Source organism: Oncorhynchus nerka, linkage group LG22, assembly GCF_034236695.1.
Source record: "Oncorhynchus nerka isolate Pitt River linkage group LG22, Oner_Uvic_2.0, whole genome shotgun sequence".
Classification (NCBI taxonomy): domain Eukaryota; kingdom Metazoa; phylum Chordata; class Actinopteri; order Salmoniformes; family Salmonidae; genus Oncorhynchus; species Oncorhynchus nerka.
The window spans coordinates 83,263,212-83,277,470 of NC_088417.1; the positions used below are offsets into that span (position 1 = coordinate 83,263,212).

The window sequence follows — 14,259 nt, forward strand, 5'->3', positions numbered from 1 at the left end:
AAACATATCTAGGTGTTAGAATGGCCAAGTCAAAGTCCAGACCTGAATCCAATCGAGAATCTGTGGAAAGAACTGAAAACTGCTGTTCACAAATGCTCTCCATCCAACCTCACTGAGCTCGAGCTGTTTTGCAAGGAGGAATGGGAAAAAATGTCAGTCTCTCGATGTGCAAAACTGATAGAGACATACCCCAAGCGACTTACAGCTGTAATCGCAGCAAAAGGTGGCGCTACAAAGTATTAACTTAAGGGGGCTGAATAATTTTGCACGCCCAATTTTTCCGTTTTTGATTTGTTAAAAAAGTTTGAAATATCCAATAAATGTCGTTCCACTTCATGATTGTGTCCCACTTGTTGTTGATTCTTCACAAAAAAATACAGTTTTATATCTTTATGTTTGAAGCCTGAAATGTGGCAAAAGGTCGCAAAGTTCAAGGGGGCCGAATACTTTCGCAAGGCACTGTATTTAATACAGCCTCCACACTATGGTACAGGAATTCTACAAGGTAAAAATTTGAAGGTTTGGTCAGCTTTAGGCTTATTGTAACCACCCCCTCTCTCCTTTTTCTTCTTCTCCCTGTCTCCCCCTCAACCCCTCTCTCCTTTTTCTTCTTCTCCCTGTCTCCCCCTCAACCCCTCTCTCCTTTTTCTTCTTCTCCCTGTCTCCCCCTCAACCCCTCTCTCCTTTTTCTTCTTCTCCCTGTCTCCCCCTCAACCCCTCTCTCCGTTTTCTTCTTCTCCCTGTCTCCCCTCAACCCCTCTCTCTTTTTCTTCTTCTCCCTGTCTCCCCCTCAACCCCTCTCTCCGTTTTCTTCTTCTCCCTGTCTCCCCCTCAACCCCTCTCCTTTTTCTTCTTCTCCCTGTCTCCCCCTCAACCCCTCTCTCCTTTTTCTTCTTCTCCCTGTCTCCCCCTCAACCCCTCTCTCATTTTTCTTCTTCTCCCTGTCTCTCCCTCAACCCCTCTCTCCCAGGCTGCTGGAGGCCCAGCTTCAGTCTCAGGCCAGGAAGCACGAGGATGAGCTGGCAGCGTTCAACACCCAGATTGAGCTGCTGAAGGATGACATAGAAAAGAAACAGGAGATGCTGAACCACACTATGTCTCTGTCCCCTGAGGCCCAGGTGGAGTACAGCGTCCAGCAGGAGATCACCCGCCTCACCAACGACAACCTGGTGAGAACACTGCAACCTCCTACCCCCTACACACTCATCCATATAATCATATTATTCATTATGAGCCAGAAGGCTAAACTAATCCTATATCAGCACTCCTCCTTTGAGACTCTTTGTGAATACGGGCCCAAGGACACCTATTGGAATGGAACAGCCCAGAGCTCTGAAAGTTATAGTGTTGTGTCGACCTTCTTGAATGTTTCTGCTACTACAGGACTTAAAAGAGCTTGTGGAGAAACTGGAGAAGAACGAGAGGAAACTGAAGAAGCAGCTAAGGATCTACATGAAGAAAGTTCCAGATATGGAAGGTGAGAGAGCTTGAAGTCCTAATGAATACTGTCTGTATTGGTCTCACTGAGCTGTAATACAGGCCCAGTGAATACTGTCTGTATTGGTCTCACTGAGCTGTAATACAGGCCCAGTGAATACTGTCTGTATTGGTCTCACTAAGCTGTAATACAGGCCCAGTGAATACTGTCTGTATTGGTCTCACTAAGCTGTAATACAGGCCCAGTGAATACTGTCTGTATTGGTCTCACTGAGCTGTAATACAGGCCCAGTGAATGCTGTCTGTATTGGTCTCACTAAGCTATAATAAAGGCCTAATGAATACTGTCTGTATTGGTCTCACTAAGCTGTAATACAGGCCCAGTGAATACTGTCTGTATTGGTCTCACTGAGCTGTAATACAGGCCCAGTGAATGCTGTCTGTATTGGTCTCACTAAGCTGTAATACAGGCCCAGTGAATACTGTCTGTATTGGTCTCAGTGAGCTGTAATACAGGCCCAGTGAATAATGTCTCTATTGGTCTCACTAAGCTATAATACAGGCCCAGTGAATACTGTCTGTATTGGTCTCACTGAGCTGTAATACAGGCCCAGTGAATACTGTCTGTATTGGTCTCACTAAGCTATAATACAGGCCCAGTGAATACTGTCTGTATTGGTCTCACTGAGCTGTAATACAGGCCCAGTGAATACTGTCTGTATTGGTCTCACTGAGCTGTAATACAGGCCCAGTGAATACTGTCTGTATTGGTCTCACTGAGCTGTAATACAGGCCCAGTGAATACTGTCTGTATTGGTCTCACTAAGCTATAATACAGGCCCAGTGAATACTGTCTGTATTGGTCTCACTGAGCTGTAATACAGGCCCAGTGAATACTGTCTGTATTGGTCTCACTAAGCTGTAATACAGGCCCAGTGAATACTGTCTGTATTGGTCTCACTAAGCTGTAATACAGGCCTAATGAATACTGTCTGTATTGGTCTCACTGAGCTGTAATACAGGCCTAGTGAATACTGTCTGTATTGGTCTCACTAAGCTGTAATACAGGCCCAGTGAATACTGTCTGTATTGGTCTCACTAAGCTGTAATACAGGCCCAGTGAATACTGTCTGTATTGGTCTCACTAAGCTATAATAAAGGCCTAATGAATACTGTCTGTATTGGTCTCACTGAGCTGTAATACAGGCCTAGTGAATACTGTCTGTATTGGTCTCACTAAGCTGTAATACAGGCCCAGTGAATACTGTCTGTATTGGTCTCACTAAGCTATAATAAAGGCCTAATGAATACTGTCTGTATTGGTCTCACTGAGCTGTAATACAGGCCTAGTGAATACTGTCTGTATTGGTCTCACTAAGCTGTAATACAGGCCCAATGAATACTGTCTGTATTGGTCTCACTAAGCTATAATAAAGGCCTAATGAATACTGTCTGTATTGGTCTCACTGAGCTGTAATACAGGCCTAATGAATACTGTCTGTATTGGTCTCACTAAGCTGTAATACAGGCCCAGTGAATACTGTCTGTATTGGTCTCACTGAGCTGTAATACAGGCCCAGTGAATACTGTCTGTATTGGTCTCACTGAGCTGTAATACAGGCCCAGTGAATACTGTCTGTATTGGTCTCACTAAGCTGTAATACAGGCCCAGTGAATACTGTCTGTATTGGTCTCACTAAGCTGTAATACAGGCCTAATGAATACTGTCTGTATTGGTCTCACTGAGCTGTAATACAGGCCTAGTGAATACTGTCTGTATTGGTCTCACTAAGCTGTAATACTGTCTGTAGGTCTCACTAAGCTGTAATACAGGCCCAGTGAATACTGTCTGTATTGGTCTCACTAAGCTATAATAAAGGCCTAATGAATACTGTCTGTATTGGTCTCACTGAGCTGTAATACAGGCCTAGTGAATACTGTCTGTATTGGTCTCACTAAGCTGTAATACAGGCCCAGTGAATACTGTCTGTATTGGTCTCACTAAGCTATAATAAAGTCCTAATGAATACTGTCTGTATTGGTCTCACTGAGCTGTAATACAGGCCTAGTGAATACTGTCTGTATTGGTCTCACTAAGCTGTAATACAGGCCCAGTGAATACTGTCTGTATTGGTCTCACTGAGCTGTAATACAGGCCTAGTGAATACTGTCTTTATTGGTCTCACTGAGCTGTAATACAGGCCTAATGAATACTGTCTGTATTGGTCTCACTGAGCTGTAATACAGGCCTAGTGAATACTGTCTGTATTGGTCTCACTGAGCTGTAATTACAGGCCCAGTGAATACTGTCTTTATTGGTCTCACTGAGCTGTAATAAAGGCCCAGTGAATACTGTCTTTATTGGTCTCACTGAGCTGTAATACAGGCCTAGTGAATACTGTCTTTATTGGTCTCACTGAGCTGTAATTACAGGCCCAGTGAATACAGGCCCAGTGTAATACTGGCCCAGTGAATACTGTCTATATTGGTCTCACTGAGCTGTAATAAAGGCCCAGTGAATACTGTCTGTATTGGTCTCACTGAGCTGTAATGAAGGCCTAGTGAATACTGTCTGTATTGGTCTCACTGAGCTGTAATGAAGGCCCAGTGAATACTGTCTGTATTGGTCTCACTGAGCTGTAATGAAGGCCCAGTGAATACTGTCTGTATTGGTCTCACTGAGCTGTAATACAGGCCCAGTGAATACTGTCTGTATTGGTCTCACTGAGCTGTAATGAAGGCCCAATGAATACTGTCTGTATTGGTCTCACTGAGCTGTAATGAAGGACTAGTAATGGACCTACAGTATGATGGTTAATATGTATTACTATGATGATTATGGCAATATAAGTGACCACTTTGTCTCCTGCCCTTTCCAGTGTCTTTGACTGCAGCATCATCCCAGCCCACCAAGGCCAAGCCACAGTTGACCCGTCAGGTGACTGTCCAGCGCAGAGAGAAGGACTTTGAGGGCATGCTGGAGTACTACAAGGAGGACGAGGCTCTGCTGGTCAAAACACTCATCACTGGTACGACATTGCAGCTCAAATCAGCTACGATATGACAGCATCACAAGTACAACACCTGTCCAGTCCAGAACGTAACATTATATTCTCAAATCCACACGATTACTACAATGATCACTGAAATTGTGGATGAACTTGTTTCAGTGTTATTATGTTCTGTTTGGTGTTCCAGACATGAAGCCCAATGCTGTATCAGCAACAGTGCCCTGCCTACCTGCCTACATCCTCTTCATGTGCATCCGCCATGCGGACTACATCAACGATGACCAGAAGGTCCACTCTCTGCTCACCTCCACCATCAACGCCATTAAGAAGGTCCTCAAGGTACAGATACAGAGTTCTACTCACACATATGGATTGAGATTTCATACATATTTTTTAATGTCTGTTTGCGATGGATCTTTGGAAATCAGTTGCAAGAAAAGATTGGTCAGAAATAAAGTACAGCGATTCTGGTATTTAACACACTTTCATTTTGCAATTCCAATGCAGAAAAACAATAATGACTTTGAGATGACCTCCTTCTGGCTGGCCAACACGAGTCGTCTGCTGCACTGTCTCAAGCAGTACAGTGGAGATGAGGTGAGACTTACTTTGATGTCTCAGAGATCATTCTGCTCATTAAAAACTGTGAAGAGATGCTAGATGTTCAGTACTTGAGCTCATTGAAATAAGAGGTAGATTGTCAGACATTTTATGCAATCGGATTACTCCTTGATCTCTCTCCATACACAATGCATTTTAAAGATGTACAGACTTTTGTAAATACAACATAAATACACTTGTTGTAAACTCTACAAATTGTAACTCTCTACAACTGTCATCCCTGTCTTGTCGTGTGTTCCCAGGCGTTTATGACTCAGAACACAGCCAAACAGAATGAGCACTGCCTGAAGAACTTTGACCTGGCAGAGTATCGCCAGGTGCTGAGTGATCTCTCCATTCAGATCTACCAGCAGCTCATCAAGGTGGCAGAGCACATGATGCAGCCCATGATCGGTGAGGAGCTGGGGGAGCTAGGGGCCAAGAGCTATATGGTCCAAAGATTAGGGACAATGGAATTGGAAAGGGACTAACTTTTTCTTCATTCTGGGTTGATTGTACCGCTGTTTTCACGTTGATATATTTACATGATATTTGGCTTTTATACTGTATGTTTATTCCCTTCTATTACTGATCTACGTTTACACAGTTCAGTACTTATAGTTCAGTACTTAGGTTTTCTAAAATTAGATGAATAAACAATCAAACCTATAGAAATGTATTAATTCATTAACGAATCAGTTGCATGAACGACTATCTCCTTCCTTCCCCCGGACAGTGTCGGCCATGTTGGAGAGTGAGAGCATCCCCAGCCTGGCGGGAGTAAAGCCCATGGGTTACAGGAACCGCTCCTCCAGTATGGACGGGGAGGGCCCGGGGAGCTACACCCTAGAGGCCCTGATCAGACAGCTGGGCCAGTTCCACAGTGTGATGGGCGAGCACGGCCTGGACCCAGAGATAGCAGGCCAGGTGATCCGGCAGCTGTTCTACAGCATCAACGCTCTCACCCTCAACAACCTGCTGCTCAGGAAAGACGTCTGTTCCTGGAGCACTGGCATGCAGCTCAGGTATGTTTACATATATACAGAACCTTGCTGAGGATGTTCTATATTACTAGGGCTTGTTTTTTTAATAAGAGCTGACCAGGAAAAACTCCAGGTTCTTAAAGGGAAACTCTACCCAAAACCTATGTTTTTGTATTTGTTTCATTATTCCACTGTTGATATAGTCCCAACATGTTTTGCATGTCAGCAATCAAGTTTTCAAGATATTGGACTTACATGAAGTAAAGTGAAGTACATCATCATGATGATGCAAAATGGGACTGTATGTCTTTAATTATTTGTTATTTTTATCTCTTACTTTTTTTGAGGTATTTTCTTAAAACTGCTTTGTTGGTTAAGGGCTTGTAAGTAAACATTTCACTGTAAGGCCTTGCTGAAGCCTCAGACTCGAGTGAGGAAGTCTAGGCTTAGGTTGTCAGGGATGTGCAGGGTCTCCAGGCTGAGGGCGGAAGGGATGTTGGGGAACCTGTTGTATTGACTTCTGTGATCGAAAAAGCCTTGGTTTCATGCATGTCAACATCAGAAGCCTCCTCCCTAAGTTTGTTTTACTCACTGCTTTAGCACACTCTGCTAACCCTGATGTCCTTGCCGTGTCTGAATCCTGGCTCAGGAAGGCCACCAAAAATTCTGAGATTTCCATACCCAACTATAACATCTTCCGTCAAGATAGAACTGCCAAAGGGGGAGGAGTTGCAGTCTACTGCAGAGATAGCCTGCAAAGTAATGTCATACTTTCCAGGTCCATACCCAAACAGTTCGAACTACTAATCTTGAAAATTACTCTCTCCAGAAATAAGTCTCTCACTGTTGCCGCCTGCTACCGACCCCCCTCAGCACCCAGCTGTGCCCTGGACACCATTTGTGAATTGATTGCCCCCCCATCTAGCTTCAGAGTTTGTTCTGTTAGGTGACCTAAACTGGGATATGCTTAACACCCCGGCAGTCCTACAATCTAAGCTAGATGCCCTCAATCTCACACAAATCATCAAGGAACCCACCAGGTACAACCCTAAATCTGTAAACAAGGGCACCCTCATAGACGTCATCCTGACCAACTGGCCCTCCAAATACACCTCCGCTGTCTTCAACCAGGATCTCAGCGATCACTGCCTCATTGCCTGTATCCGCTACGGAGCCGCAGTCAAACGACCACCCCTCATCACTGTCAAACGCTCCCTAAAACACTTCTGTGAGCAGGCCTTTCTAATCGACCTGGCCCGGGTATCCTGGAAGGACATTGACCTCATCCCGTCAGTTGAGGATGCCTGGTCATTCTTTAAAAGTAACTTCCTCACCATTTTAGATAAGCATGCTCTGTTCAAAAAATGCAGAACTAAGAATAGATATAGCCCTTGGTTCACTCCAGACCTGACTGCCCTCGACCAGCACAAAAACATCCTGTGGCGGACTGCAATAGCATCGAACAGTCCCCGCGATATGCAACTGTTCAGGGAAGTCAGGAACCAATACACGCAGTCAGTCAGGAAAGCTAAGGCCAGCTTCTTCAGGCAGAAGTTTGCATCCTGTAGCTCCAACTCCAAAAAGTTCTGGGACACTGTGAAGTCCATGGAGAACAAGAGCACCTCCTCCCAGCTGCCCACTGCACTGAGGCTAGGTAACACGGTCACCACCGATAAATCCATGATTATCGAAAACTTCAACAAGCATTTCTCAACGGCTGGCCATGCCTTCCGCCTGGCTACTCCAACCTCGGCCAACAGCTCCGCCCCCGCAGCTACTCGCCCAAGCCTCTCCAGGTTCTCCTTTACCCAAATCCAGATAGCAGATGTTCTGAAAGAGCTGCAAAACCTGGACCCGTACAAATCAGCTGGGCTTGACAATCTGGACCCTCTATTTCTAAAACTATCCGCCGCCATTGTCGCAACCCCTATTACCAGCCTGTTCAACCTCTCTTTCATATCGTCTGAGATCCCCAAGGACTGGAAAGCTGCCGCAGTCATCCCCCTCTTCAAAGGGGGAGACACCCTGGACCCAAACTGTTACAGACTTATATCCATCCTGCCCTGCCTACCTAAGGTCTTCGAAAGCCAAGTCAACAAACAGGTCACTGACCATCTCGAATCCCACCGTACCTTCTCCGCTGTGCAATCTGGTTTCCGAGCCGGTCACGGGTGCACCTCAGCCACGCTCAAGGTACTAAATGATATCATAACCCCAATCGATAAAAGACAGTACTGTGCAGCCGTCTTCATCGACCTTGCCAAGGCTTTCGACTCGGTCAATCACCATATTCTTATCGGCAGACTCAGTAGCCTCGGTTTTTCGGATGACTGCCTTGCCTGGTTCACCAATTACTTTGCAGACAGAGTTCAGTGTGTCAAATCGGAGGGCATGCTGGAAGTCTCTATGGGGGTGCCACAGGGTTCAATCCTCGGGCCGACTCTTTTTTCTGTATATATCAATGATGTTGCTCTTGCTGCGGGCGATTCCCTGATCCACCTCTACACAGACGACACCATTCTATATACTTCCGGCCCGTCCTTGGACACTGTGCTATCTAACCTCCAAACGAGCTTCAATGCCATACAACACTCCTTCCGTGGCCTCCAACTGCTCTTAAACGCTAGTAAAACCAAATGCATGCTTTTCAACCGTTCGCTGCCTGCACCCGCACGCCTGACCAGCATCACCACCCTGGATGGTTCCAACCTTGAATATGTGGACATCTATAAGTACCTAGGTGTCTGGCTAGACTGTAAACTCTCCTTCCAGACTCATATCAAACATCTCCAATCGAAAATCAAATCAAGAGTCTGCTTTCTATTCCGCAACAAAGCCTCCTTCACTCACGCCGCCAAACTTACCCTAGTAAAACTGACTATCCTACCGATCCTCGACTTCGGCGATGTCATCTACAAAATTGCTTCAAACACTCTACTCAGCAAACTGGATGCAGTTTATCACAGTGCCATCCGTTTTGTCACTAAATCACCTTATACCACCCACCACTGCGACTTGTACGCTCTAGTCGGCTGGCCCTCGCTACATATTCGTCGCCAGACCCACTGGCTCCAGGTCATCTACAAGTCCATGCTAGGTAAAGCTCCGCCTTATCTCAGTTCACTGGTCACGATGGCAACACCCATCCGTAGCACGCGCTCCAGCAGGTGTATCTCACTGATCATCCCTAAAGCCAACACCTCATTTGGCCGCCTTTCGTTCCAGTTCTCTGCTGCCTGTGACTGGAACGAATTGCTAAAATCGCTGAAGTTGGAGACTTTTATCTCCCTCACCAACTTCAAACATCTATCTGAGCAGCTAACTGATCGCTGCAGCTGTACATAGTCTATCGGCAAATAGCCCACCCGTTTTTACCTACCTCATCCCCATACTGTTTTTATTTATTTACTTTTCTGCTCTTTTGCACACCAATATCTCTACCTGTACATGACCATCTGATCATTTATCACTCCAGTGTTAATCTGCAAAATTGTAATTATTCGCCTACCTCATGCCTTTTGCACACAATGTATATAGACTCCCCTTTTTTTTTCTCCTACTGTGTTATTGACTTGTTAATTGTTTACTCCATGTGTAACTCTGTGTTGTCTGCTCACACTGCTATGCTTTATCTTGGCCAGGTCGCAGTTGCAAATGAGAACTTGTTCTCAACTAGCCTACCTGGTTAAATAAAGGTGAAATAAAAATGTGACAAATACAATTAGATTTGATATGAACAGTGGACTAATGAAACAAAATATATACATATCATTTTTGGGTGGAGTTTCCCTTTAACGGTACATACTGTATTGCTGAGAGGACAGGAGCACATACAGAGAGGGAGAAGAACTGTAGCTCTTTACAGTAGCATAATGGGTTTGATGAAGGCTATTCACTTAACAGGTGGCTCTGTACTAAGTGTGTTTCACTGTGATTGGTCAGGTACAACATCAGTCAGATGGAGGAGTGGCTGAGGGGGAAGAACCTTCACCAGAGCGGGGCGGTGGTTAACATAGAGCCCGTTATCCAGGCCGCCCAGCTGCTGCAGGTCAAGAAGAAGACGTCCCAGGATGCCGAGGCGATCTGCTCCCTGTGCACCTCTCTCACCATGCAGCAGGTACACTTAAACACCTATAACACAAACCTGTTACAAATCTGTTGCACATCACCAATCTTACTGCATCCAGCACACAGAGCTCTACTCTCATCATCACATCACCAATCTTACTGCATCCAGCACACAGAGCTCCACTCTCATCATCACATCACCAATCCTACTGCATCCGGCACACAGAGCTCCACTCTCATCATCACATCACCAATCCTACTGCATCCGGCACACAGAGCTCCACTCTCATCATCACATCACCAATCTTACTGCATCCAGCACACAGAGCTCCACTCTCATCATCACATCACCAATCGTACTGCATCCAGCATACAGAGCTCCACTCTCATCATCACATCACCAATCTTACTGCATCCAGCATACAGAGCTCCACTCTCATCATCACATCACCAATCTTACTGCATCCAGCATACAGAGCTCCACTCTCATCATCACATCACCATTCTTACTGCATCCAGCACACAGAGCTCCACTCTCATCATCACATCACCATTCTTACTGCATCCAGCACACAGAGCTCTACTAACAACTCTATGTCTCAAAGTTCACAGGAAGAGTATTAACCAGTGTCTTGTTTGTCGTACAGATCGTAAAAATTCTCAACCTCTACACCCCGCTCAACGAGTTTGAGGAAAGAGTCACTGTGTCCTTTATCCGAAACATCCAGGTAACAATACTTAATCTATTTAATCAATTATTTTCGGTCAATTTTTATATTTTTTCTTTTATATATATTTTTGAACCAAATGTTGTCTATCTTGTTGTCCTCAGAATCGTCTGCAGGATAGGAACGATGTCCCAATGCTCCTGGTGGACACCAAGCACACCTTCCCTGTCCTGTTCCCCTACACCCCTTCCGCCCTCAGCCTGGAGACCCTGCACATCCCTGCCAACCTAAGCCTAGACTTCCTCACTCGAGTCTGAGGCTTCAGCAAGGCCTACCACAGGCCTGGTTCTTAGCAAAGAAGAGCAGAGCCCAAAAGAGCTCCCTCTAACCTGGGTAACTTACTTCCAGCTGTTGATCTCAACAGCAGAGGGCGACAAGACTCCAGGACTCACTGGAAGACAAAGAACCTTCCAACTGACCAACAATGGAATCTGTCAAGTCTCTGTCTGTGTCTGTGTAAATCCAGCAGAATGTGGTATTAAGTCATCCTTTTTACCTGTCCACAACTGCAGCCTCCCTTGGTGTCTTCTACAGCTGACTATTGAGATGCTGTGCTTCAATGATTAACCACCAGTTCTGTCCCTTGCAGTCATTTATTTTATTCATTGTAAGAAGTCTTTATGGTAAGCCCACTGTAATTAATTCATCTCACAGATGAAATGAATCTGTCTAAATGTGTGCACTCACACTTCCATTGACAAAGCATTCATTTCCAGTTAGCCACTCTGCCTAGCATTCAAGGTGTCTTGTTCTACTGTGTAACTGTCTCTGCCTCATGATGAGTTAATTCTCTATGTCTCAGCCGTACTCCTCTTTAGGAGCAGACAGGAGCAGCACTGCATTGCAGTGGCTCTGCTGCACACAGCCCAGTAGCTCTGCTTCTCTCTATCTTTCCTACACCTTGAGGAATCCTCAGTATTCTGAGGCTCAAGTTTTATTTGGTATCTTAAAGAGTTTCTTCTGTCTTTAGATAAGAGCACACAGTTTCCTGCATGATCCAGGAAGTCTGAAGCTCTCAACAGAGAGATGTGTTGTTGTTTTTACTCTGAATTCAATTTATCTGACTCTGCTATCTCATTGAAACGTTCGGTATCGTCTCAGAATAAGGAGAATCAAAGCCAAGCTTTATGTAAGTCAGGATTAAGTAAGTCCGATAGATGCATGTGTCGGTGAACTTGAGTAGAGAGGGCAGGAGAAAGTGCATTTTAAAATGGAACTAGAGAGGTGTAATACACAAGACATTGAGTGTCCTGTGCGGAGTAAGATAACAGCAATTCCAGCAGGACAGTCTTAGCCTGGTTCCAGATCTGTTTGTGCTGTCTTGCCAACTCCTGCATGGCATGACGATGACTGGCAGGTGTTGGTAAGACGGCACCAACAGATCTGTGGCCATGCCAGGACAGTCTGCTGCAGGACAGAGCGATTCAATGGAAGTGAGAGACTGTTTATTAGTAAGTGAGACCAGAGAAAATGAGAAGTGCCACCAGACAGCTAGAGGAAGAGCCACACAGCTATCAAAGACTACTGATGAGAGGACTAATGAAACTTCACAGTACATTTTGATCCCAAGTAATCGAGAGCGACATTGGTCTGATTTCTCAAAGGATGTCTTCTTTGTTGCCGTTTCCTTGGACTGCCGTTACAGTTGTGATGCAGAGAGTATGTGGAAGGTCGAGGTAACTTCATTATGATACTCCGACACCCTCGGTCTTCACTTGAGATAAAGTGCCCTCAAGCTCCATGAAACTGGAGTAAATAATAAAAGATCATGTCTGCAACCAATCCTATTGGTTAGAAAACACTAATACTGGTGTTGCTCCTCTGTGGAGTTGTAAGCGCCTTTTCAGATCCCAGAACCATTAGTGAGCAGTTCCCCTAGCCTCCATTCAGAGATATCAGAGCAGCTTTTACTAGAGCAAAGCCGGTGTGTGGAAGGTCTCTAGCTACTAACAATGCCAGTAATGTGTACAGGAGCATCCCTGATTCACCTCGTGTTTTGTTTGGAATATGTTAATTGGTCCTGTTTCTTTTTGAATACAATGGAGTTTTTCATGATAAAGGGGGATGGAGTTGTTCTAACGCTACTCGCCCATTTTGAGTGTCATTCCTTTTCCTCTATGTTTCGCACAGTGTATTTTTATAACTTAGTCCTTTGTGGATTGTGGGACATTATAGCAGAGAGTTTGACTCTCTTGTGGGACATTATAGCAGAGAGTTTGACTCTCTTGTGGGACATTATAGCAGAGAGTTTGACTCTTGTGGGACATTATAGTAGAGTTCCAATAACACCCTCTCTGCTGCTCTCTGTCAGTTATAAAGAATTTGGTATTGCTTATGTTAAGACTGGAAGAGTGATGCCGTAACGTTGGTGGTATACCCAATACATTACTGAGAGCTTGTATATAGTGTGTGACTCTTTATTTTTATAGCCTACAGTTTACTCACCATTAGTCAGCACCTCCTACACAACATTTTTCTGAGTGTGAGCCAACACATGCTTTTTTATACGACTGGAAGTTCACCACTTTTCACTGCATTCCACACTATATGTCAAAACTCACGATCATATACCCATTATATCATGTTTTACACAGATAATATATTTCACATGGGCCACACCCCCAGAGAGGCCTTTAGTCTGTGGTCCCTGTGTGCCATAAAAGTTTGATAAATGTATACATTGGTTGTGTTTTTCTATGTCATAAGTTTTATTGCTGAAATTGAACAGGAGTAAATGAACTGGTGTGATTTAGAGTATGGATGCAAGCATTGATACATTGATATGTTGTCCTTAATTGTTGATGTGTTTTATTGAAGTGTGTTGCATGTATGCAGAATGGTACATGTTGCACAATATCAATTTGGTGACATGGTGAATTTATGTACTTAAATGAATAGATGTTAGATGAAGCATTGAAAACTCCCAATGATCTGGTTTTGTGGATGAGTAAATGATAAGTACATTCATATGCCAGTGGTTTGATGGTCGGGGTGAGGTATAGTTTTTCTCTTATATCTCTATAATTAGGAAACTTATTTAGTCAGTGGGTGAAAATAATATACAATGTATTGACTCAGTTTGAACAAAATGTAACCTCACAGTCTTTCTTAGAAAAAAATTGTATTACAAAAGGCCAAATAAAAAATAGAAAATGTTGAATACATGTTGTGTTGTGAATTATGTACTGAAAATACTTTGGGGGTTTTGATAGAATACCAAAAACCAACTTCAGAATTGCATTATAAGCTGTGTGGAGTTCCCCTGGGGAAGTTTTAAACTACTCAGAAGGACAGCTCACTCTGTCCTAAAGACCTGTCAGTATACTTTAACAGCACTGTATAGGCACGGCAGCATGGTGCATCTGCATTGGTGTTGTGTGAGATCTCACTATACTCTTAACTAATAGCACAACTACAGATGGGGAAGATGAA

At 44.4% G+C, this 14,259-nt stretch overlaps 1 protein-coding gene across 2 annotated transcripts in view; it reads left to right on the top strand.

Moving 5' to 3' along the window:
- LOC115105868 (unconventional myosin-Vb-like) overlaps positions 1-13,989 on the top strand; it is a 92,644-nt gene extending 78,655 nt beyond the window's left edge. For both annotated transcript variants that reach the window (XM_029628323.2, XM_029628322.2), the window contains 10 exons: positions 971-1,169; positions 1,384-1,477; positions 4,317-4,466; positions 4,636-4,787; positions 4,956-5,045; positions 5,312-5,462; positions 5,785-6,073; positions 9,974-10,148; positions 10,747-10,827; positions 10,932-13,989. In XM_029628323.2, the coding sequence (XP_029484183.1) occupies positions 971-1,169; positions 1,384-1,477; positions 4,317-4,466; positions 4,636-4,787; positions 4,956-5,045; positions 5,312-5,462; positions 5,785-6,073; positions 9,974-10,148; positions 10,747-10,827; positions 10,932-11,084 (1,534 nt within the window). In that variant the 3' untranslated portion in view covers positions 11,085-13,989. The remainder of the gene's footprint in view (positions 1-970; positions 1,170-1,383; positions 1,478-4,316; positions 4,467-4,635; positions 4,788-4,955; positions 5,046-5,311; positions 5,463-5,784; positions 6,074-9,973; positions 10,149-10,746; positions 10,828-10,931) is intronic.
- Positions 13,990-14,259: the final 270 nt, after the last annotated feature.